The sequence below is a fragment of the Emys orbicularis genome, chromosome 1, assembly GCF_028017835.1.
Source record: "Emys orbicularis isolate rEmyOrb1 chromosome 1, rEmyOrb1.hap1, whole genome shotgun sequence".
In the NCBI taxonomy this organism is placed as follows: Eukaryota; Metazoa; Chordata; order Testudines; family Emydidae; genus Emys; species Emys orbicularis.
The window spans coordinates 165,121,148-165,148,060 of NC_088683.1; the positions used below are offsets into that span (position 1 = coordinate 165,121,148).

Below are 26,913 nucleotides of genomic sequence, written 5' to 3' on the forward strand. Positions count from 1 at the left end.
GACCAGGATCCCATTGTGCTAGGTGCTGTACAAACACAAAACAAAAAAACAGTCCCAGCCCCAAAGAGCTTGCAATCAAAGTATAAGCGAGAGACAACAGATGGATACGGACAGACAAGAGTACAAGTAAACAATGAGACAATACTGTCAGCATGATAGGCAGTTGTCTCTGCAACCAGCAGCCTAGCCGTTGTCAAGTTTTTTTGCAAGCATCACAGAAAAGAAGAGCTGTACAGAGGGATTTGAAGGAGGATAATGAGGTAGCTTTGCAGATGTTTCTGCGGAGCACCTCGCAAGTGTGAGGGGCAGTATGGGAAAAAGCACAAAGGTGCTTGTTTGAAAATTTAACGAGTGGGTGATAGAGCAGTTGATAGCCATGCAGAAGAGGGGTTGCAGATCACAGCCTTCTTCATATACCCTTTATTAGTGTGGATTTGAAGTACCCCAAAGAGGCAGGTCTGTGAGGAACTGTCACTCGTACTGTAGACTGCACTACGGGGAAGCTCACCTACTCTGTATAGGACTCCCAGCTGCAGTGGAACCACAAGAACTGGCTAGGATATGGAATGTGATTTAAAACCAATCTACACAGGTTCCATGGAAGCTGAAGCTGGCTTCCTAGACAACTGCATGTGACCTGACTATATGCTTGCATCATTTAAAGGCATGATGGGATTGTTCCCAGTGGAAGAATTGGGACAGAGTACATATGGGCTGAGTTTCCCTAGTGGGGCTTGCATACCACATCACATATTGTGCCATTGTAATAACACAAGAAATGCATACTACTGCTGTCTGAGAATCTCTCCAGTCTTTTCTGCTTAGGTTACATGGTCAGTGGCTTAGAAGGGCCGAAATATGTTCCAAGCTGAGCCAGCTACCCTTCGGTATCAGAAAGAAGCAGGCGATCTCTGTTTTTCCATCCTTCACCTCTGCTGTAGCTGACAGCAGCAAGCACGAGCAGCTGCAATACCCGGTTTCACTCTGTAGCATCAGTCTCATTATCTCTGAAACCATCAATTAAACAAAGACATTTAAAAACCTGGATATGAAATGAGTGACTCAATAAACACGCTGTCGATGAATAATTTAGGGTGTTTCTCACTGCTCTGCTCAGCATATGCTCGCATTCTCCTTTCTACTGCAAGGCAACCTGAGCAGAATTTTTAGCAGTTTCATTTACTTATAGTCTGAGAAAATGCACGGTAACCAAACACTGGATTGTTTTTTAAAAACTGAAATGGTTGAGTGCAGAGAACAGCATTGTGATAGGGAGCAAGGGAGGGAAAGCCCACACGAAGCCCCTCTGTGCAGACTCTGGATGGAATGGTTTTGGGAGATGCCCAGATGGAATTGAGGGGCTGTCTTTGCCGGGGAGGGGACTGGGCAGACACCTGATCTGAAATCCGCTCAGGAATTAAAGCAACATTAACCCAGAGAGCAAGGACGGTTGAGGAACTGGGCAGGGATTTAGGAGATCTAGGCTCATTTTCCAGTTTTGTCACACATCCCTGTGTAACCTTGGGCAAGTTACTTAATCTCCCTGTGCCTCAGTTCTCGCTCTGAAAATGGAGATGATGCTCTTTTCTCCCACTCTTTGTCTTTACAGGTGGATAAATAAACACGGAGGGTGAAATCCTGGTTCCATTGAAGTAAATGGCAAAACTACCACTGACTTCACTGGGGCCAGATTTCACCGATAGAGTTTAAGTGACTTGCTTAAAGTCATCATTGTATGGAATGTTGTAGCCATGTTGATCCTAGGATATTAGAGAGACAAGGTGGGTGAGATAATATCTTTTATTGGACCAACTTCTGTTGGTCAGAGAGACAAGCTTTTGAACTGACACAGAGCTCTTTGTCAGATCCAAGGACCCAGACCTGAAGAAGAGCTCTTTGTAAGCTCAAAAGCTTCTCTCTCTCACCAACAGAAGATATTACCTCACCCATCTTGTCTTGCTTACAGTCATACATTGAGTCAAAACAGATCTGGGAATGGAACTCAAATAAAGCAACTAATCTATTTTTTGAAGACTGCGAGTACACGAAGCTTGGCTACCTCTTATTTTTCTTACACCCTCATATTAATTGCTCTTTGCTGCACACTCCCCTTCCACCTGTCAGTATGTAATTTACACACGTTTTGCAGACCTACTGAATTCCAAATCATTGAGTTATTTTACTATTTACATCCATTTTCTGACCAACTTACACCTCATATGTAACTTTTCATTTACATCACCACTGAATCTAGCCCAGAAACTTGCATAAGAATTACACCTGTTTACTCCAGATCTGAATTTGGCCATTGTTTATGGCAGATGCATTCCTAAATAATACAATGGAATAACTTTCTGTGAGAAGTCATTTAGGCACCAGCATTGTGCTCAAGTGTAGACCAGAAAAGTCCAGGACAAGTAGAAATGCTGTATGGGCTAGTAAGTGTGTCAAGTTTCCTGCCCACAGAATAGGAAGTCTGTGGGCGGATTGAGTGATATCAAGCCTGCAGCACCATTAGGCTGCCAGTCAGAGGGAAGGGTTGGCTAGAGGAAATCAGTGGGTGTGAAGCAAAGAGAATTGAACTGCCTCAGGGAAGAGGAAAGAGAAGAGGCTGAGCTGAAGAGAATAGGCTGTGTAGCAATTTTTCAGAGACTTGCAAGCTTAGGCAGCAGCTGCTGAGGTTACAATGCAGAGCATAGTTTGATTTTAAGTGGGCGAATATAGCTCGCAAAAGGGACGTGGCTTCAATCTGAGTTCAAACGCTGTCTTTTTTTTACCAGCAAGGCAAGCAATAGTTGAATTTGTCAACCAAGTCAGAGCAGACTTTGTAGTAAAATAAACTACAGTTTGATTACTTGCTGCTACTGCTGCCAAACACGACCTGATACATTTTTTACAGCCTTGCAATTGCATACTTGGCTGCTGCTCCCTGGGCCAGGCAATTTCATTTGCAAATCAATCCTTGACTCTCACACTGCTTTAAACACACAACTATATGTGCACAGAGTTGGTTGATTTTAAAAAAATGAAAAATGTCTGGAACATGTCAAACCACCCTGGCTGGGTGTTTTGGAGCTTAACAAAAATTAGCCTGAATCAGTGGAGAGCAATACTGAGGGCCTAAAGCCAAGTAAATTTAATACGCAGGGGACAAGAGGTTATGCTAAAGAATATAAGGAACTTAGATATAAACTCTCATTCCAGAATTTATGATAATCTACATATCAGTTGGCTACATGTCAAAACAATTAAAAGTTTTTAGTGCAATTTTCAGAAAGCACAGGAAGTTGTCTGGTAAGACTTGGAAGTGAGTATTAGACCTTTAGTATTGATTCCCTACATGTATTTGACCTCTCTGCTGCTCATGTGGAGTGCATGTAAACAGAAAATGCGTCACTTTGTCAACAAGAAGCTCCTATTACTAATTACTTCATAAAATAGAGGAAGAGAACCAAGTATTTAACATGGAGCCTGATTTCAGTTTTTCGGATTTTTGAAATACTCTTCAACCGATAGGCCAGAGCTGAAGCATCTTGGAGCAACTACGCTAACACCCAAACAAATGAAAGACTTTATAAAGACAACAAATTAGTCTCCTTGGGAAGTATCTCAGGAATACAAACAGAAAGCTTATCGCTTATAGTTGCTGATGGCTAAATTGACGTCAGATCTGTGCAGATTGGGAAACCTTAGGCTCTGCTTACGTAGCAGACTTAGATGGTATAACCCTGTGGAATAAAAACCAGTTTAGGCATTATAGTGATCACAATAGAAGAGCATATCTCAAAACTGGTTGACCTGAATTTAGAAGAAGCACAGGTGGATATGGGCTGCTCAAATGGCATGCAGGCCAAGTTCAGACAAACTACTCCTCATGATGTTGTGCACTGCATCCGTTGTAACCATTAACTTGGTATTCTGCAACTTGGAAAGGATTATCTTTATCTTAAAATGTGACCTTATTTTCAAAGACATTTCAAGTTGATCTATTTAAGTCCCAAAAGATGACAGGAACTTCAAGCTCTTTCATAGATTATGAGGCCAAAAGAGACCACTGTGATCATCTAGTCTGACCTGAAGTATAATGCATGAATTAATTCTATCCCTTGCTGAGACTTTTGAGGCAACAAGGAGTGGTGTCTAGAGCAATGAAGACTATGGTCAAAAATTATCATTTGGAATATATTGCAGAAACTAAGTCAGGATGTTGCCACTTGAGGTAGGGCCATTCTTAAAGAGATCAAGACAGGCATATTTGTGGGCATGGTGTTTTTCATGATGGACTTATCACCATTGATATTGAAGTCACTTGTTTTTCAAGGAGATGATCTCCTGGGTTTTTAAACTTTACAAAAGCTAGAAAGTCTATTCTGGAGCTCATGGCAGTGAAAGACAATCGTGGGTCATTGTGTCTGGCAAATTTGAAGGGGCAAACATTTCCGTATCATTGGGGCAAAGCAGCGAAAAAATAGATCTATAAGTAGGCTTGGAAGGATTAGATTTTTTAATAAATGTTGGTAAATGTTAATTTCACTGTACACATACAAACCAATGACAACTATTTCTATCAATGACAGATAGGCAAAGTAGGATAAATGCTGCTTGAGAACATCTTAGAGTTTGATTTCGGGTGTTTATTTTGTATATTTTGCATATGATGTTGGCAATTTGTGTTTTAATGGTTATAAAGCTTTAATGTTTTGAATCTCGATGTTAAATAATTGTCTGACACCCCCCCCCCAATTTCCTATAACTGTGAAAATTTAAAACAATCAAAATAGAAAAAATGCTTAAATAAACATTTATATCTGTCAAACCTTTTAAAAAAATTCAAATTGATTTCTGCACATCTTATCTGTAAACTTGAAATTGACATTGAACAAATTGGTGCTCGATTCACCAGGGTATTGGAACCACCATTCACCTGGAGTGAAACCACATGATGGCCTGATTATTGTAAAAAAGGACCCTTTATGGATAGACCACTTTATACAGATCTTGAATGAGAAGGAAAATATAAGTGCCTGATGTCAGTGGCTGCCTCTAGAATTACACTTAACTACCATCTCATGTCCAGAACAAATGACAGTACACATGCATGTTTAACAATCCTTTTAACCACCTGCCTTTCTGGCTACATTGGGCTAGCTCATCTGTACTGAATGCTTAATCTACTTGGAATCTGCATTTATGGCTGGAACACATTGTCTGACACTTGTTACAATTCTGAATTTAAAAAAAAATACTTCCTCCATTCTTAACTACAAAGCCATTTAACCTGAAGTGTTGAAGCAAAAGTAACCAGCCCTCTCATCATAAAGATGTTTATTGTTTTCAGTCTGTTTTTGACAATTATCACTACTAAAGGCAAGAGGAAAAATATAAAATCTGCCTTCCGTAATGTCCCGTCTCATCTAGGAGAAATGAGTCCATAGAATTTGCAAATTATTCCACATGGGCAAGGTTACTCCTGCACAGTGAAAAGACATATATGTATATAATGGAGAGAATATGAAAATAGGCATTTATAGCTTGTAAAATATAAACTCTGAGAACTGGAATAAATAGTGCTTTTTGGTTTTCTTAATTAAAAATAGAAGAGGACCATATACTTGAGTGTCTCTCTTGGTACTAAAGAGGCAATAGAAATGTATTGTATAACAATAAACATAGGAAGCAATAAGCATATACCTTAAGATCTGCACTAAGGACTGTGGCTATGTCTACGCTACAGCTTATGTTGGCATAACCTATGTTGTACAGGGGTGTGAATAATCCACCCCCCTGAGCAGTGTAATTTACACTGACATAAGCGCCGGTGTGGACAGCGCTATGTTGGTGGGAGAGCTTCTCCCACCAACATAGTTACCGCCCCTTGCAGGAGCTGGAGTAACGAAGCTGACGGGAGAACTCTCTAGCGTTGGCTTAGAGGGTCTGCACTAGCAGCGCTACAGCTGTATCGGTGCAGCCCTGCCGCTGTAAGCTCTGTAGTGGAGCTGTAGCTTGCGTTCTACAGGCAAGGCCCCGTCTGAAATGACCACTTAGGAAGTATCCTCAAGATTTCCAATACTTTTTTTTAATGTTTAACTAAAGATCAACTGTTTTTGTGTTGGTTCTTTATACTGTGCCTAGTATACTGGGTCCCTGATCCCAGAGGTGGGTTTTTCGGTGTTACTGCAATAGACTAAAGAACTAATAATTAAAAGGGAACCGATTTTTTTGTTGGTCCCTTGTTTGGCTACTTAGTGCAAATGGTCTTATCTCTGGTCACATATATTAACTGAAGGCAATAGGAATCTATTTAGATTGCTCAAGAAGTATTATTATTATTTTATTTATTTTACACTAAACATACAAGGTGACACAAAACTTGACTCAGTGAACTATGATCTAATGTAGGCACAGGAAAATTAGACTTACTACAATAGGTGCCATGAGTTTGAGAGAGAGATGAGATGAGAGATGTGTTGCAAGCAGCCACTGTGGAAAGCTTCCTGGAGGAAGTTTGGAGAAGGATTGGGAGGTCTCAGGGTGCTAAAGAAAAAACAGACTTCCAAGCATAAGAGGCAGTATGGGAGAAGGACAGATGCTGGGCACTTAGAAAGGAGGCTTGGGAAGTGGAGTAGGAAGAAAAGGGAGCTGAGATGTAGGCTACAGCAAGACTCTGTAGGGATGTAAAAGTGAGGACAAGGAGATTGAATTTTATGAGGAAAGTGCTGAAGGAATTCAGAGAAAGAAGGGACGTGTTGGAAAAGTGGGAGAGGAAAATGATTTTAGAAGCAGCATTTTAGATAAGCTGGAGGGGAAAAGGTGTGAACATGAAACTTTGACTTTCAAGTCTGCCTCTGAGCTAATTCTTGCTGAAGTGGTAGCTAACATTTTATGGCTACAGAAATATTTGTAATGTCTTTTTAAACTTTACTTGAAAAGACAGAAAGCCTGGGGCTCTCTTCAAGCTTCTAGCAGCCAAATTGTTATCGCTCTCTGCCAACTGGGAGCAGCAGTCATTTCAAGCCAGGCTTCACTTAAGTCCAAAGCAGATGCAGTAAACTCGCATGTGATTTTTGTTCCCTCATCAATCTCAGGTTTTGGCGATCCCAATACATGATCTGGTATAGGAGGTTTTTATTTCTTAAGAGAATCTCTTGGACTTTACTCATAGGTGTAGTTTGACTTCTATATTTGGGGGGGGGCAGCTCCAGCCAGGCTAATGGGGCCGCGTGGGGGGAGGGGGGCAAATTCTGCACCTGTCCATGGCTTGCAGTTTGCGGGGGCGGGAGGGCAATGTCCCCTCCCACCTCCCAACTACTCCCATGACTTTACTAGGAAGTAGGACTTTACTACTTGTAAATGCCATTGAGATTAAGAGTGTCTTCATCATGTGTTCTCCTGTGTCCACAACTAAAGAGTAAAGCAATAACTACAAAGTAAACAATAACCTAACACTGGCATACACACAGTAACAATGGGGAAATGAAGCTTCTCATCAGAAAGTGGTTTGGGCCAGATTCAATCCAGCCATAATATGGCTTAATTGCTTTTCAGATGGGTACATGTTAACTAAATTACCATTAATATTACAGAAGTATGTGCAGGCCTCAGTCAGGTTGGGGTTTGTTGTGCTGAATGCCATCCCTGCCTCAATCTTAGTTTAAGACAAGACATAACAGGTGGATGAAACTGGAGTGTGAAAAGCCAGGGTAAGAGTAGCATGAGCATGTTTTTTCAGATACTAGCTATGTGCACAGTTGATTGGTATGTGTATATTTTGTTGTTAAGACAAATCAGCCGCTCAGCTCATCACCTACCTGACCCCTCTCAGCTGGTGGTGGTCTGTAGTCATCAAGGTGGAGGACAGGGCAGTGGCATTATGGTGGCTTTTTCAGGGAAGATATTCCATGCCTAAGGGATGGAATGGAAGGAAGCTCAAAGGTGTTTGTGGGAGAGGCAGACAAGTGGGTGGTCAATCCTGCATTGTTGGCAGAGCAAAGGGGACAAATGACAACACAATAAGATAATAGAGCAGGTAGGTATAGCTGGGCTACATTGTGAGAGGCCTTGAAGGTAAGGGCAAGAAACTTTTATTTGGCATGGTTGAGACAGGACTCGTATGAGGTTGGAGGGATTGACATGGTCACAACAATGGGACAGATAGATGATCTCAGCAGCAATGCTTTGAATGGACTAGAGTGGGGCAAGGTTGCAGGAGTCATGATGTGAGATGAGCGCCTGAATGAGCAATTTGGGGGTGTGGACAGAGAAGAAAGATGGATCTTTGAAATGTTACGAAGGAAGAAAGGGCAAGATTTAGATATAGCCTAAATATGTTGATGCCTGGGGTTATGGGGCTGAATGATTAGGAGGAAGATAGATGGTGGTGTCCACAGTGACAGAGAAAAGAGGAAGGGGCTTGAGGGTGGATCAGGAGCTCAGTTTTGACAATGTCAAATTTAAAGTGAAAATCTGCTTCCTTCAGGTTGGAGGATAGGTAGTGTAGCACTCTGCATTAGCGAAGTGTGTGTGATCGTGTTTCATCTCTAGTGACTCGTCCACGTAGTGGATAAGAGCCTGCTACATATGCACAGCTAATTCCATTAGTTCAAGTGTTAGGTGCTTATGCATATATTGTGGAAGGTCCTGAGTTCTACCCCTGCTGACAATCCCTGGTGGTTTCATAGTGATAGACTCAAGCAGCTCAGTCTATTTAGCTTAACAAACAGAAGGTTAAGGGGTGACTTGATTATAATCTAGAAGTATCTACCTAGGGAACAGATATTTAATAATGTACTCTTCAGTCTAGCAGAGAAAGGTATAACATGACCCAGTGGTTGGAAGTTGAAGCTAGACAAATTCAGATTGGGAATAAGGAATATTTTTTTAACAGTGAGAGTAATTCACCACTGGGTCATGGTGGATTCTCAGTCACAATTTTTGAATCAAGATTGGATGGTTTTTCTAAAATAAATGATTTAGGAATTATTTTTGGAATGTTCTGTAACTTGTGTTATACAGGAGGTCAGATTAGATGGTCCTTTCTGGTCTTGGAATCTATGAATTACAGTAGATTCATGTCAGACTGTTTTCACCCTTCGGTTCCCATCCTGGTCATGGCTTTTCAGCCACACAATGCATACATGAAGTCCAAGTTGGAACTTACCTCTTAATTTTCATTTTTGGTATACTGTACATATATTAATCAACATACAATTAATTCTTTACTTGATATTTGTTTGTATGGTCTATGATGTAACACGGCTGTAAGGTTCACACAGTGTTAATATTTATATATTCAATAGGAAATAGCTCGTCACCTCCGACCTGGAACCCTGCGTGCCATCTTTGGTAAAAACAAGATTCAGAATGCTGTCCACTGTACAGATCTACCAGAGGATGGACTTTTGGAGGTAAGGTTCAGCAAATCCACACACCCTTTTTATAGCCGGGTTTTTTAAAATTAGAAAAGAAACCTAGCAATTTCTGGAGCCAGGGCCGGCTCTAGGCACTAGCGTTCCAAGCATGTGCTTGGGGCAGCTCTTTTCAAGGGGTGGCATTCCGTTTTTTTTGGTTTGTTTTTTGTTTGTTTTTGCTTCGGTGGCGGAACTCCGGCTTTTTTGTTGTTGTTGTTGTTGTTTGTTGCTTGGAGCTGCAAAAAACCTGGAGCCGGCCCTGTCTGGAGCTATTTAAAATGTGTTGTGTTTGGAGTAACAGTACTGAAATCTAGTGATAAGTTAAAAATAAAACAGCTGGTGACTTTATTAAGAGAAATTAATTCAACTACACAAGCAAGCCGGAGGCAGAATTCTAGTTCATGATATTGCTTGAGAACTCCACCCATACAACTTTCTCAGGGTGTTGCTGAACAAAGTAGTGAACCAATGTCAGAAGCATTATATCATCAGAACCCTCTCATTGGCTGGACCTATCCTGAAGGCATGTTTAGCAATGTGACAAGTGCATAAGGTTGCAAAAACTTCTCTTGGTGATCAGCTTTGTTTTAGACATCCATGGGTAATTATGTGTATCAATAGGTCTATTCTGTGCTTTATGTTAATTCTGTAATTAGGGTCTGGTTTTGGCTTTTAACATTTTCATTAAAATTCAATAAAAATTAAGAAGCTAGAATTAAAGAAAGCTCACTTCAGACAAAATACAACTGACAAAGTATGAAACCAAAGCAAACACTATGAAACAGTATCAGGGGGCAGCCGTGTTAGTCTGTATCTACAAAAACAACAAGGAGTCTGGTGGCACCTTAAAGACTAACAGATTTATTTGGGCATAAGCTTTCGTGGGTAAAAACCTCACTTCTTCGGATGCATAGAGTGAAAGTTACAGATGCAGGCATTATATACTGACACATGGAGAGCAGGGAGTTACTTTGCAAGTGGAGAGCCAGTGTTGACAGGGCCAATTCAATCAGGGTGGATGTAGTCCACTCCCAATAATAGATGAGGAGGTGTCAATTCCAGGAGAGGAAAAGCTGCTTCTGTAATGAGCCAGCCACTCCCAGTCCCTATTCAAACCCAGATTAATGGTGTTAAATTTGCAAATGAATTTTAGTTCTGCTGTTTCTCTTTGAAGTCTGTTTCTGAAGTTTTTTTGTTCAATGATAGTGACTTTTAAATCTGTAATAGAATGACCAGGGAGATTGAAGTGTTCACTTACTGGCTTATGTATGTTACCATTCCTGATGTCCGATTTGTGTCCATTTATTCTTTTGCGGAGGGACTGTCCGGTTTGGCCAATGTACATGGCAGAGGGGCATTGCTGGCACATGATGGTATATATAACATTAGTGGATGTGCAGGTGAATGAGCCCTTGATGGTGTGGCTGATGTGGTTGGGTCCTCTGATGGTGTCGCCAGAGTAGATATGGGGACAGAGTAGGCAACGAGGTTTGCTACAGGGATTGGTTCCTGGGTTGGTGTTTCTGTGGTGTGGTGTGTAGTTGCTAGTGAGTATTTGCTTCAGGTTGGGGGGTTGTCTGTAAGCGAGGACTGGCCTGCCTCCCAAGGTCTGTGAGAGTAAGGGATCATTTTCCAGGATAGGTTGTAGATCGTGGATAATGCGCTGGAGAGGTTTTAGCTTGGGGCTGTATCTGATGGCCAGTGGTGTTCTGTTATTGTCCTTGTTGGGCCTGTCCTGTAGTAGGTGATTTCTGGGTACCAGTCTTGCTCTGTCAATCTGTTTCCTCACTTCCCCAGGTGGGTATTGTAGTTTTACGAATGCTTGATAAAGATCTTGTAGGTGTTTGTCTCTGTCTGAGGGGTTGGAGCAAATTCGGTTGTATCTTAGGGCTTGGCTATAGACAATGGATCGTGTGATGTGTCTTGGATGGAAGCTGGAGGCATGTAGGTACGTATAGCGGTCAGTAGGTTTCCGGTATAGGGTGGTGTTTATGTGACCATCACTTATTTGCACTGTAATATGAAACAGCAAACTATACAACCATGCATAGCAGGAGAATTAAAGCTTTTTCTGTTTATGTACATGTGAATTTTGTGCTGGATTTATTTATTTGGTGAATTTGGTTTTATACAGCAAGTAGCAAAGTACTTATCCAGTAGGGCTTACACTTGGCCAGCTGACACAATTTTAAACACAATTTGTTCTTGTCTGCACAGATTACAAAGTCATGCTTTAACATCATGTTGGTTAACATGACTCAAGGTCATCTTCTAACATGACCTCATTTTTTTAATGAAGGCTAGTTCCAGGGGTGAGAGGACAGTTCAGTCTCTACGATTCATTCAATCAATCATAGTGGTGTTTTTGTGATTTCAACACCTATCCACTGGGAGTTGATTAAGGCATTGTTCTAGCCAGGTCTATACTACGAAATTTTGTCAGCATAGCTCTGTTGGTCAGGGGAGGTGAAAAAACCACACACCCCAGCCAGCATAGCTATGCTGGCAAAACCCCCAGTGTAGGCACAGCCATATCAGAAGAATGCTTCTCTCAGCATAGCGAGTGTCATTCAGGGAGGTGGTGGTGTTATGCTAATGGAAAAATGCCTTCTGTTGGCATAAAAGCTGCATCTACATGAGGAGGTTTTGCTGGTATAGCTGTACTGGCAAAGCATGTGTAGTGTAGGCAAGGCCTAGAAAGTTGTACTCCTTTAACTCTTCCAGTATAGTTAAAGTGGCATGTACACGTACACACACCAGTTATGCTGGCATAAAAGTGCTTTTACTGATTGAGCTCTTCCTATGTATATGCTATAGCTTTTTCTTGGTATATCTGTAAAAAATAAATAAAATATAAAAAATATCAAACCTGTAACTGACTGTTATACTGGTATAACTTTCAAGTGTATACCAGCCCTAAGACAGCAAACTAATTTGTCATAAAGCACCAGTCAGTCATCAAATGGTAGCTATTGATCACTGCTTATGTGGGCTGGATTGGAACCAGTGACTAGAAATGAAAGTCTCCATGACAATAATAATGCTATGGACCACCCAGCCATACATCAGTGAAAATTTTAACAAGCAGAGAGTGAGTAGGGTATCATTCCCCCCCCCCCCAAGATTGGGGAGAGGCCAAAGCCTTAAATGATCAGCAGAGAAAGGGTTTAACCCCTAAAGATAAACCACCCAGTGTTGACAGGCATTTCAGTATATCTAGCAGACTTCCATGTATATTGTTAAACAATATGGCCCAGATTCACCAATGCACCCAGCTGCTTTTCATGAAAGAAGTGGCACAAAGAAGCTGGAGTATACTAGTGACCCTGCTTCTCCCCAATGAATTTTAAGGCTGAAGTTCTATCTCAATGTTCTAATTGCATGAACTCAAACACCACTGTCATGATGCATGATGTCCTCTGAATCCGCAGTGCATTTACAGATTTATGCATATTATTTCATAGCATGTTCATTCTTATTTTGAGCATGTGCTTTGCAGTCCATAAACATTCCCCTTTTTCTAAATTACTTTTTTATCATTGGCGCATTTGGCCCCACAACATGGCTTTGCAGCTGTCAATTGTTTCTCCTATGACAATTTGAGTTAAAGCAACAATAATGAAGACCATCAATCAATGTGCATTTTTAATGTAATGAAACAGTGAATACGGCATTCTGATTCCTTGGCAAACGGACATTGTTTTATAAATTACTAGAGCTTTTTGGTTCCTAGAATGCATACATTTCTAACTCTTCTTTTTAATCTCAGTTTTGTAATTAACTGAAAACCCAGCTAAGCAGAAATAAAAAAGAACCTCTGAAGGGTTTTATGGTCCTGGTACATACAACCACTTCGCTTGTCATACCTGATGAAATAGTAGTGATGTAATATGCATTCGCTTGATCCTAGGAAAGGACTGCACTGAAAAGCTTATTGAGGATGAGATGGAGAGGGCTAGTACAAATTTCCTCATAGCAAATCCCCAAAGTCTCTGTCTTTGAATAGCCCAGACTAGACCTTTATTGCTGTAATAATATTAATGTACCACCTTTCATCTCAAAATGCTTTAAATCTCTATATATACTGTACAGCTGCATTGAAGTGCAGCCACTGCTGGAGTGGAGTGTAGCAACCAAATGACACACAACACAAGCAGGGGGAAATTTTGGTCAAGACTCTGAGGCAAACCACTGATCTTATGAAAAGTGCGATGGTGATGGGTTTTTTGTGTGTGGATAATTTAGCATTTTAATAATACATAATATCAAATATTTTGGGCCTCAGACTAGGTGAACATCAGAGAGAGTGAATTCACTCTCCAGTAGGAAGACAGATTTGTGGGTCGTCCCACTCATGGTTCCCCGTCACTAAATAGTGGAGCTGGCAGGATTTAGTCAGTTTCATACGTTTCGATGGGAAATTTGCTTACGCTGCCACTATTATGATGCTGCAGACGTTGCTACCATGAAACCTTGGTGTGCCATTGCTGGCTACTTGATTAGTTGAGAGAGAGACTGGACTAAATTCATCACTGGTATAACTCCATTGACTTTTATGGAATTATGCCAGAGATAAATTTGGCCTATTGTATTCTCATGCCAATATGAGAACAATCCCTTGTAATGCCCAAACTGAGGAGAAACTTGACCCTAGCAGTCACTTTTCTACCTGAATAAAAGCCAGATCTTTTGGTGTAGGATTATTTCTGCACTGCATCATCTCCCTGGGATACTTGTTTAGAAAATGAGCTCCCCAAATGCATGCCCTTCAACTCTGGCCACCAACACGGCCCTGGCTTCTACAATCTGACAGTATGCAAATCTCTGCCCTCCATCCAGCTGAGAGAGGTGTGCTGGAGTGATCTGGGTACAGACACAGGAACTCCAGAGTTTCACCTCCAGCTCTGACCTGTGTGTGTGTCTCTCTCTCTCAGCTGAGTCACTTCCAGAAATTTTGTATCAAAATGTGAAAATCTTGTAGCAAAGTTTTCTGCTACATTTTTGGCAAAAAATGAAATGTTAAGTGCAATCAAGACTTTGCAAAACAAACCACAAAATTAATGTTAAGTTTTCCCACCATTATTTTCATGAGCTTTTATTTTATTTTTTTGCCCTGCTCTATATAACTGCATTTTGTCCTGTGCAGAATAGGACATGGACTCATTTCACCTCCTGGGTCCTGCCAGATTTTGCTGTTGGAACGTAGGCTGCAAGCCCAGAGGCAGTAAATCTGCCTGGAATGAGTTACCTGTAGCCCTTGGTCTGTCCGAGGGGTGGCCTGGAGCCAGCTATTGCTGTCCCAAAAGAAGGCAGGGCCAAACTGAGAGCATATGTGCTCATTCATCTCATAGCCCAGGCAGACACTAACCTAGGGCTCCTTGGCAATCTTATTTGTTACACCTCACTTGCCCTTCCCTGACCAATCCCACTTCTAGTGCAAATATCCTGTGTGCACAAGGGACTCGGAGAGTGGCCTTCTGCTCTGGGGAGAGTAAATTTGTCCCAGTATGTTTGTAAAAGGAAAACTTTAATCCTATGTGTTATTGACCAAAGCAGGAGGAGGAGGATTACTCATTGGTTGTATTACCCTGGTACCTAGAGGTCCCAATCAAGATTGGGACCCCATTGTGCTAGGCATTGTACAGGTACATAGTGAGAGACAATCCATGCCCCAAAAACCTTACATTCTAAATAGACAAGATGGTCAGAGGGAGTATTGTTGTTCCCATTTTGCAGATGGGAAACTGACAATGGCAATCCCCAAATCCTGATACAAACTTGTGACATTTGCCCTTGTTATAGCCAAACTGAGATGGAGAAGGGGCATGTGGTTACCCTGTCACCTTGTCCTTAGGCGTATGTGTTCAGTATTTGCTGAGTGGAAGAAGGAAGAGACTGCTTTAGGCTGTGAGAGAGAGGAAGAACTTTTCCGCCTTGTGACAGACTCTTCAGTTGATATTTGAGTGTTCTTTAGTAGCAGGCTACCCCTGATTTCCATAGGATTCATGTAGGTATTCCTGTTTCTACGTGTTGGTTATTTTAAGATCTCTCTCTCCGGCCTCTGCAAAATTACTAATAACCTCTGGTTAAAGATCGACCTGAACTGGATTTGGAGAGTGTTATTTGGGGCAGCTGCTGTTCAGCTCGCCCAGAGATAGAACAAAGTACTTCAACCTCTTTAAAGAGAGAGACGGTAGTAGGTAACTGAGGGCTGCCAGATCTCAGGTCATTGAAGTTGATAGCAAATCTCTCACTGACCTGGGTGGTGCAGGATCCTGACTTAGTCCAAGGCCGCTGGGGTGGAACAGACTATGGCCTTCCTCCCACAAATAGCACCCCAGAGTTACTGGTGTGGACCATTGTAGACAAGAAAAGCTGAGAGACCAACTAGATCCCAGGTGTTGCAACAACCATTATTATAAAATAACTTTTAGTCAAGTTTAATTCCACACACCAACTTTTCATTGCTGCCTGGTAGTACTCTGTCTGTGAGGCTGAAAAATGAGGAAGCAGCTTTTAAAAAAAAAAAAAAAAAAAAAAAAGAAGAAGAAAAAAAGTAGTTCATTGCCACTGGCTCCCTGTAGTTTGACCCTGACCTCTTGGCTTTGTTCTGCAAACTACTCCACATTTTAGCCAGTCACTAAGCACGTCAGAGTTAATGATTAACTCTGGTGACTGAGTCAGGAGGGTGGAGTTGCAATTTAGCCTGAAACATTGGCCGTAATGAGAGTCAACACATTTTCATTCATAAAATTATAACTTCTGTTTTTATTTATATAATTTGGGTGATGGGGGGTGCAGTTAAATCTATCTAAAGTGCTCTTCACCTTGCTGGATCAGGACCTTAATTATTCCTCTGTATATGTGTTTATATCCTTGCACGTTTGCATCAGTATATATTTACTGGTGATAACATACAGCAAGGAGTGGCTCAAAAGATTGACCTAAAAAAAAAAACTAGACCCAATTTTGCTGTCCATTACCTGTTTGAAGTCAAGGGGTAGCACCAATGTAACTGAGGGACATGGCCCACTTACGTGGTAATGTGCTAACCAGGGAATTTTTTGACAGGTAAAAAAGCTGAAACTAAATCTTGTTTTCCATACAGTAATAATCTAAATTTTTATCTCAACTTGCTTGGCGAGCTTATGTGATATACAGCTTAGAGGACATTCCCAGACAAAAAATTTAGCTTACTTAAAATTAAGGTTGCTAAACTGTAAAACAGTTACAAAAAAATACATACCAAGACTGTACGACTAATAAAACCTAAGTGTTTAAATGTATGTTAATACTCAGTTAAGGTGATGTAGATAAGAATGTAACTTTTACGGTTCATGCAGTCTTAAAGAAATCTAGACATGCCAACAATCAAGCATTCAGAAATATCCAACAACCCTTAACTCTGCCCATTCATGAGAAGGAGAGAGCCATCGACAAACATATCACATAACTTTGAGTTACACAAAGTTCACAAATTAAGTATTTTAGTTTGAGGTGGGAGTGAGAAGAAGCGCTAGGATCTAGACGCAGACCGAGATCAATCTTTCAAAAAGTTCAGGGGGAAGTTAGGATCTTGGTGAAAGTTTGGCTTCAGATAGGAAGTTTGGATCCTGATATGGATTGAAATGCAAAGCACATGCCTGCATTTTGAGAGCATTCAGACTCCCAGTTCGGGTTTGAGCCCTTCTACACACATTGAGTAATATTTTCAAAAACATTGGAGTATGATCAGTAAATAACACATTAGCATGGGCGCCCCCACTGTCCATAATTTTGGTTCTCCTGTAGCTGCAGGTTTGGCAACATAATCTGAAGCAGCCTGGCAGCCTCTTTGTTAGTGTTTGTAGGAGCATTAGCTGAATAGTATCACAGTTACCATTGCTCTCCATGTCGAGTTTAAATTTTTCCAGCCTCGGAGCTGCCTAAAATGGGGATTGTGTTGGCTTCCTCCACAGCCTCCCATTCACCCTCTCTCCACCTCACCCCAGTCATAGTTGACTCATCAGAGAGTTAATTGTGTTTCTCTTTGGTAGGTGGGCTTGGGTAGGAAGACATGGGATTTTTTCATTGTCTCAGGCAGGTTTTCAGCCTGCATTTGAACAGAGCCTCCTCAATCCCTGTCTGCGCCTCTGTTCCTCCCTGTCCTCACCCCATACTTAAGGTTTCTTGCAGGCATGTAAATGACCTCTTGAAGTGGGATGCCTTGATTTCATACAGTGGCGTTCTTCATTTGTCCACTGAGAGAGCCATTTATTACAGTGTTTTCTATCTTTTTTTTTTTTTTTTTTAATTTCAAGTATGCCCTGAGATCCCCAATTGTGGGGCTGGGTATTGACAATCTACATGAAGCTTTGCTACGGACAAATAACTTTTCTTTCTCTTGCCCAGCATCATAGCAATGAAACTAAATGACTTGGTTAAATGGCTTAGAAACAATAAGTAACACCATTTAGTTGTACAAATTGCTTACAATTGCTTGAGAGACAGTGGGATACACAGATACAATTGTTATCAAGGTTCAGACAGCAGAAATTCAGCTAATTGTGATCCAACTTTATAGAAATGGAAGGTACCACCTTTTACTGTGATCATGTAATAAGCTGAGCATTGTCAGGCTGGACAGGTACTTTGTGGACATTCCATAGATGACTCTCATCAAGTAGGTCCTACAGATCATGTTGTTGGAGATTCAAAGGAAGCATTGATCCCTTGGAGTCATACTTAAACTAATACTGCAGCATGGTTGTCACAGTCAGGGTTGCAATCCAGACCAGTGAGGGGTTGGGTCATCACTTGCTCTGTAACCTTGGTGGCCTCCCAATGCTTTGTTGTTGTAGCTCCCAACATGGGTCGCTCACAATCAGCCCACCAACATATGCAGGTCGTGCCCCAAGTGTTTGTGTGCTAGACAGCCCTGAGTCATCAGCTCTGACCCCAGCAGCCTGTCTCCAGCCCCGATCTGGCTTCCATCAGCCTTGGTCACTACTTGCAGGGTGATCCGAACAGACTCCCAGTCCCAAATTACCCCAGAACTGTGTGCCCTGAGGGAATAGTCGGGTCATTTGTTCCTCTAAAGAGACAAAAACACATCACAGCTTATTAACTTAACTGCGGTGAATACATCCTTTCCTTTAAATGCCGCACTGAGTTGGTTTATAGCAAAATAAAACATTTATTAACAATAGGACATAGGGTAAGTGATGCTAAGTGAAAGGAATAAAGTTAGAAAAGACTTACAAGCAAATACAAGTGAAAACACTCATCTAAAAGTCTAAAATTTAATCTAGCAGGATACAGGCTTTGTTCAAGGTGGTTCCTCTCACCACTCGTTCTTCATCCCAGCCATGGCTGTCTTTCCCTCAGTCAGGACCTTCCACTAAACTACAAGGTGCTGGCTTCCCTTGTCGTCTTATGGGAATGATCTTTGCCTCCGCAGGTTTCTCACCTATATTTAGTTCCAGAAACTTCAACCCCCCCTTGGTTGAAGCCCCCATCTTTTTCAGCTTGCAAGAGCTCTGTTCCCTTGTGTCTGTCTAATGATGGCTCCTGTCCTTGCCTGTATCTCCCAAAGCTCAATGACTTTGTTTCATGAGGCAGGATGATGATGTCATGCTATTCTTCCCTTCCTGTGCGCTGACCACCCCCCTGTGTGATTCCCATGTAAAGGGGGATTCCATTGTTTCTGATTCCACCAGGCTTTATTTACATCGGAGACAGGTACATAGGAGATAGCTGTGACATCCCCTCCTCTCTGGACAGACTGTACAGCCTCATATCCATGAGTAATCATAATTCTTTATATAGTGTTAATACATACATTTCACAATGATATTAATCACCAATGTGTCATTAGCTTTCAGGAAAGACCTCATTCGATACACTTTTATAACACAATAATATTGTACACAATCAGTGGATTCAGTTGCTTATCGCTTGAGGTTCAGCCCTCCTCTCCCCCCCGCCCCCCCATCTTTATAGATCAGTAAACCTTTGAAAGGGATTCTTTTGAAAAGTAAAACCCAGACCAAGCTTCTCTCTCCTACTGGCTGTAGATATGCTTCTCTTCTCTCCCCCCCTCCCTCCGCTAGCTTAATCGCTTTGTTTATCTGGCATGCCAATGCACCTTCATTGTCTTTGCCTGATGGCCAAGCTGGTGCAGACATGTTGACCCCCAACCACCTTGTGAGCTTTGGTTCTGTTTACCACATATGTAAATTGCAATCCTATTGTCTCTGGTCAACCCTGCGTCATTTGTATTCAAGATCTGGGCAGACTTGTGTACCAACTCCCACTGACATGCCTGGCTTGAACACATTTTAGTTATAATTCTAGCATATATTCATAACTCTTAGTACCCATCATGTACATACATCACGCAAGAGTATTAATGATCAGTGAGTTACTAGTATTCAGATGGTACCTCGCAAGGCATATTTTGTACAAAAGTAATTACAATAGTGTGTTGGGTGTGACTACAGGGGTACTTAGTGTCACAATAGTTTTTGGAGCTGCTGTGCAGCTGGAGATCGTGCCAGTGGTGCATATAATTGTTTGACTGAGTTTTTGATGTATTGCACTTGTAATTTCGTAGGCGTCTGCTGTCCATAGGGGCTGCTGCCAATCTGTGATACAAAGTTGTCACACAGGGTCCAGAGGAGGCAGCACACATTGTGCTTTCTCATAGAAACTTTACTTTTGTTCTTTCTTGTTCTGTTGTTTCTCTTGATCTAACATAAGTCATTCAGAGTAATGGTGTGTGGTTGCTCTTTGATTGTGGAAAAACAGAACACTGCCCATGTAGTGTCATTAAATATCTAATGGCAATTTTCACAAGGGGAAGTGTGTTTGATGCAGTGTCTTGGTGAATGCCAACTTGACATTTCAATGCGACACTGCTCTTCCTATCTTAAACCATTGCATAGGGATTCTGGTGTGCTGTCAAATGGCTGTCACATTCCACCCCAGAGGAGGTTGATTTTAGTGATGGATGAGTTGATCGCTGTGTATGGTTTGTGTAACAGTGCGGGATGAAAGACCTTATATGAGTGTAAAACATTACTTATTATTTCATACTATTTGGCAACAGTACACCAAGCAATAATAAGAATTCTTTGTTAAAAGATACAAATGTTAAAAGTAATCTTTTTGGTGCATCAAACTTTGCATGACAAACACGCTAATAAAGTATGTGAATGAATAACTCTGGAAAGCATAGAGATGCTAAAAACAGTACGTTTTCTTAGTGTGAAATTTCAGTGTGTCACATTCTGAACAAAGGTCTCCTGCATTGTTTGTTACATATTAACTTCTCTGGCAGGCAAGCAGCCTCTAGCCTCTGAGAACTAACTCTTACTAGTCACAAGGTGATGCAATTTGTAAAACATTACACAGCAGAAGCGCAGAATGTGGCAATGAACTTTTCAGTAAGGGTGTTTCATTCGTACAGCATTTCTTTTCAAGAGTCTTTAAATTGTTAATAAAGAAGCCATTGTTTCCCAGTCATATGGCAATTTTGCAATGAAGTCTTTTACTAGGGGCCTGTACTGAGCTGCATAATCCATAGTAGGATGGTTTTAATAATCTCAAATGAAAAGAGAAAAATGTTTTGAACTTTTCATGAAAACAATAGGCATTTTGAAAGACTGAAATTTGCATCTGACTGTCGCTCTTGATATAAATTAATTTTCAGAGTTATTTGTGAGATGATAAAGACTGTGATTTAAGTCTTCTACCACCTTGACTTTTGGATACCTGCTATCCAGGAGGTGTGGGAGCAGAATAGAAAGAATCTGGAATGCAGATCAATCTTTTGTATCTAATTCGGTGGTAGTTATGCACATGTTCGCTAGCACTGGAATTTTGTCTCAAAATGTTTCCTGATGCTGTGTACATATCTGGTACCAAGCCGTGACTCAGCACAAAGAATGAAGAGGACTTTGTGCATGGAAAAGAAATTAAAAGAAAATAGTAGGCCTAATATAGATATATTACTTTTAGTTCTGTTGATGCTTTATCTTTTCTCCATAAAGCCTCAGGTATTGTTGGTTCACTTGTTGCCTCCCTTCGAACATGGTGAGTAAAAAGGTTATGCCTGCTCTAGATTGGCCAAACAAACCGTGCTGAAACTGTGTTTAAACAGTCTTTAGAAACAGTTCAGCTAACCTGCTTTCTCTGCCAGGTAAGATGAGGCCCAAATGCCACCTATTCTTAGGGTGACCAGATGTCCCGATTTTTATAGGAACAGTCCCGATATTTGAGGCTTTTTCTTATATAGAAGCCTATTACCCCCCCACCCCATCCCAATTTTTCACACTTGCTGTCTCATCACCCTACCTATTCTGCCAAGTTTGGGCATTTCTAAGCACTAGAGAAGAGAGGTTAACAAGCTGGGAGCGGATCAGACAACAAGCTCTGTTCGTTTCACCTTATCCCAGAGGTCATCTCTGTCACTGGTTCTCAACCAGGGGTACGTAGAAGTCTTCCAGGGGGTACATCAGCTCACCTAGATAGTTGACTAGTTTTACAACAGGCTACATAAAAAGCCTAGCAAAGTCAGTACAAACTCAAATTTCATACAGACAATGACTTGTTTATACTCCTCTATATATTATACACTGGAATGTAAGTACAATATTTATATTCCAATCGATTTATTTTATGACTATATAGTAAAAATGAGAAAGTGAGCAATTTTTCAGTAATAGTGTGCTGTGACACTTTGTATTTTTATGTCTGATTTTGTAAGCAAGTATTTTAATTGAGGTGAAACTTGGGGTACACAAGACAAATCAGACTCCTGAAAGGGCTACAGTAGTCTGGAAAGGTTGAGAGCCATTGATTTATGTGATAAATGGGCTTTTGAGATGTGTGTATATATACACAGAGAGAGAGAGAGAGAGAGAGAGAGGCTATGCTGAGCTAGAGAATTTTTTATTTTTTGTATATTTTGACCTCACAATAGCCTGTGTGGCCTGCTTTCTTGGCCTGGCTTCTGTCTCAGATTCCATCTGAAACAGTGGGCACATTCTCACGGGACAGCTGGTCCCTCCTGCTGCTCATGCTGCCACAACTGCACTTCTATTTTTAGCTCACTAACTCAATCAGAACTAGCATGGGTATGTCTACTGAAGCTGAAAATTACACCTCCCAGCTCTGGTGTAGACATACCCTGTGGTGTATAGAGCTGTGTGACTGTAAGGCTGTTTTCTGTCCACTAATACACCTTTAGGAACACACTGAAATATTACTATTCACTTGTCTAAATAGTATCCTTCCCAGATCTCCCCTAGGCAAATTATTAAGTATACCTGTACTGTGTAGGGCCTCACTCTTCTCTTATCAGTTTAACTCCATTGACTTCATTGGAGCTACTCCTAATGTACACTGGTGTGATTGAATTAGGTCAGTAAGTTTGTGTGTGTGCGTGTGTATATATATATATATATATATATATATATAATCACAAAACACTGTGGTAACATGGAGTGAAGACTGCTGACATCCATTCTTAGCTAGCACAGTCACTACAAATGCAGAAAATCCTGAGCTAAGGTTCTTTCACAAACTTTAGAAATCACTTCCCCTGTCATGCGTAATATTTCCCAAATATAGGCACCAGGCAGGACCAGGATCCTGCTGTGCTAGGTGCTGCACAAACACAGAACACAATGAGGGTGTTTGACTTAAAGAGCCTACAACCTAGGTAATACATAGGAAACTTGAATGAAATCCTGACCTCACTGAAATCATTAGGAATTTTACTATTGACATCAGTGGGGACAGGAATTCACTTCCTAACTCTGGCTAAGTATTCATTTATATATACTGAGTGAGTGTGGAGTAGATGCACTTTTATAAATTAAATATAAAACAAGAAGTTGTTTCCTCATATATATGTATATATGAGTATATATTAGGAAAACCTCCTCTTTAATTTTAAGCAGAGCTTTTTGAGTGGTTAGTGCAGGAGACTGCCATTGACTTGTGGAACTTTGGGCAAGTCTCACCGTCTTGCCGTGCCTCAGTTTCCCCATGTATTAATGTAAATAGTGGTGATAGAACTGACCCATTCCACAGGGGTGTGGAAGTCCTGAGGCTTCATTGGATTGTAAAGCACTTTGAGTGCCACAGCTGTGTAAAATAATCATATAGTGAGAGATCTCTTGGATTGCAGTGAGTTGAACAGCACAGACACTCAACATCTCTGAATAACCCACTTGAAAGAGGAGGTTACTTCCGATTAATAAAATGTTACCGACCATTTTCTTGTGTGTGAAATAATCCTTCTTGCGCCACGAACTGTAGCATATATGGTCCCCTAGCAAGGCCTTTTGGATAGGTGTTACTTTGCACCTATGCCATGGTGCTTAGGGATAGCTTGTTAGCTGTACAGCTCCCAGTGAATTTATTTGCCTCTTGATGTATCATTTTAACTTCTAATAGGAGTGATCTCACCTTATTGCCCTTTACTAACTTCTGCCTTCTCAGGTACGTTAATATAGATGTTTACCTGCTACAGCAAACAGTATGCAAATCCCTAAATCACTGGTGTGGTGACTTCACTCTGAGCAGACTCTCCCATTCTCCGTTTTCCAGTGACGCTCTCATTTGCTCCTGTGCATACACCTGTGAGCTGTTGGCAGCCCAGTCAGTTACAGTGTGGAAACCTCCCAGGCTTTGGGTCCTTCTTTCTCACGTGTGTCTCACCTGCAGGGAGTTCTGCGACTTGATTTTTGGAAGTGCTGAGCACCCAGAACTACATTTGGAGTCAATGCGAGTGCCCCACCCCTCTGAAAATCAGGCCCTCTGCTTTTTATTCCTAGCCATTTTACAGCTATTCAAATAAGGTCCTTAAAACTATTTTTGCCTGCAGCCTTGTGCTATGATTCCTTTAGTGCTTGCTCAAACTAAACAGGGACATACTGAGTCAGTATTTGGATGAGTCCTCTTAAAATATGCCTAGATGTTGCAAGAAGTGGTGGTTTGAGGTGGTACTGAATCAGTATCCCAGCGTGATGTTGGGAACTGGGTGCTTTGGTCTTTAAAATGAGTTGTGAATTTAGGAGTTGCCAGATCAAAGGCCTATCTAGTCCAATGTCCTATCTCTAACAGTGGCCAATACCAGGTGCTTCAGAGAGAGAAGTAAAATCCAGGCTGGACAATTATGAAATAACATGCTCATGGGAGTAGTTTCTTCTAGGGCTGTCAAACGATTTAAAAAAAATTGTGATTAATTGCAGCTTTAATCGCACTGTTAAACAATAATAGAATACCAATTTACATTTATTATAAATATTTTTGGATGTTTTTCTACATTTTCAAATATATTGATTTCAATTGCAACACAGAATGCAGTGTACAGTACTCACTTTATATTATTTTTATTACAAATATTTGCACTTTAAAAAGACAAAAGGAAATAGTATTTTTCAATTCAACTCATACAAGTACTGTATGTAATGTAAAAGTGCAACTTACAAATGTAGAATTTTTTTCAAAACTTCACTCAGAAACAAAACAATGTAAAACTTTAGAGCCTACAAGCATGAATGGGCATACGAATGTTTAGCATATCTGGCACATAAATACCTGCCAATGCTGGCTACAAAAGTGCCATGCAAACACCCATTCTCACTTTCAGGTGACATTGTAAATAAGAAGTGAGCAACACTATCTCCCGTAAATGTAAACAAATTTGTTTGCTTAGCGATTGGCTGAACAAGAAGTAGGACTGAGTGGACTTGTAGGCTCTAAAGTTTTACGTTCTTTGGTTTTTTATTGCAGTTATGGAAAAAAATTCTACATTTGTAAATGTCTGAACTCCTCTTGAATTCAGTATCTTGTGTCAGTGAATTCCACTAGCTAGCTGTGTACTGTTATATCCATTTTAAATTTACTTTTTAATTTCATTGACTATATCCCCTTATTGTTGTACTATTAGAGTAAATTAGCAGCCCCAATTTACCTTTACTGTAGCCTTCATTATTTTCATGTATCGTTATCATGTCCGTTCTTATGTGTTTCCCATCTAAGATGTCGACCTAATCTTTTTAATCCGTCCTACTGTTAAAATTAGTAAGACATGGAAAAACTACCATTGTCCTTCTTTTCACTTTAGCTATAACTTTTTGAGATGGGCTAATCATGGCTGAACACACATTTGAGATGAGAGTATGCCACCAACATGTTATAACATTACAATATTTTTAGTGTTATTCTCTATTGCTTAAAGCAGAGTACCCTCTTGTTTGTTTTTTTTCATCATGATCATGCACTGAAAATAGCTGTTCATTGAGCTCTCTGCGATGAAGCCCAGGTCTTTTATGTCAGTGGTTAAAGTTGATTTAGAACCTGCCAGTATGTGTGAATAGTTCAAATTGGCCCTTCCTGATCAGTTTTGTTCCTTACAGATTCCTTGGAACTTTGGTAAGAAGGAAAGGGGTGTAACCTTGATGTCCTGACCAAAGTCCAACAGGGAACTAAATTCTCTCTGTGGTTTCATCTGGAAAAGCTATTCCTCACTTCCTTGTTGGTTGAGTGGTATTGCTGCTGGGTCTCACCCCAGAGGTGACTGCATGTGAGTGGTGGATAAAATGACTCCCTTGTTTGTACATCAGTTTGTTTATAAAACCCTTTGGGATGGAAGGTGTTGTAAAAATGCAAGATTTTTTTTTTTGAGTGTTTTAATCCATGCTGCTGTATTAATACTGCACTGAATCAACAGCATCTAAAACAAAACTCAGTCTTAGCCATCAAAAAGTGCAGTCAGGTCTCAGCGAGGTTTATACTGATGTAGAGAGCAGCTTGAATGGCCAAAATGGTATTTGAGTTCCCATTAGTGATTTCAAATTGAGATATTCCTAAAGAGTTATAAAACTTCAGTGCCATGGGTCAGTAGAAGTCACATGGATCTCACAATATCACCTGGACCGTGTTCCTGGAACCCTGTCACTGGTTCAGCGCGAGTACAGTGTCAAAATGGCTTGAGAGAGAGAGCACTGATGAATTGCATGCATCTCTCTCAGCCAGTTGGAGGAGGACTGGCTGGCTCTGAATTAATGATAGACTATGGAGCCTTCCATCTCTTGGCTGATGATTCTAATTCAGCACAGGTTAGAAATGACTGAACATGACTATCACCCTTTTGGTGACGCTGGTGAAATGAGTTAGGGGTCTTAGACTAGTTTCCATTGGGAAAGAGTCTACATTGCTAAAACCACCACTACCAAAACTGACCCTAACAGGTACCCTGGGCTTAGCAGTTTCAGATTGAGAGGCCAAGGATGAATGGACCATGAATAACAAAGTACTCTTTCAACTCTAGGGCAGGGTTGAGGCATTCTGCCAAGCCAGTGGCAGATTAACACATGGGCCTGAGGGGTCCTGGCCAATTTGGGGGCCCCCCACAGGAACTCTGGAAGCTGTGTAGAAGTGGGGGACCCTCTGGCGCTGGAACTGTGGCCCTGCCCTCTGGCCAGGCAAGAAGCCGGCCGTGGTAAGAGCC

The 26,913-nt window shown here is 41.1% G+C and overlaps 1 protein-coding gene across 1 annotated transcript in view; it reads left to right on the plus strand.

The window, feature by feature from the left end:
• The window catches only part of NME7 (NME/NM23 family member 7), a 174,760-nt gene that overhangs the window by 138,185 nt on the left and 9,662 nt on the right, over positions 1 to 26,913 (plus strand). Inside the window, exon 11 of the mRNA XM_065417040.1 lies at positions 9,297 to 9,404. Within this exon, the coding sequence (XP_065273112.1) occupies positions 9,297 to 9,404 (108 nt within the window). The remainder of the gene's footprint in view (positions 1 to 9,296; positions 9,405 to 26,913) is intronic.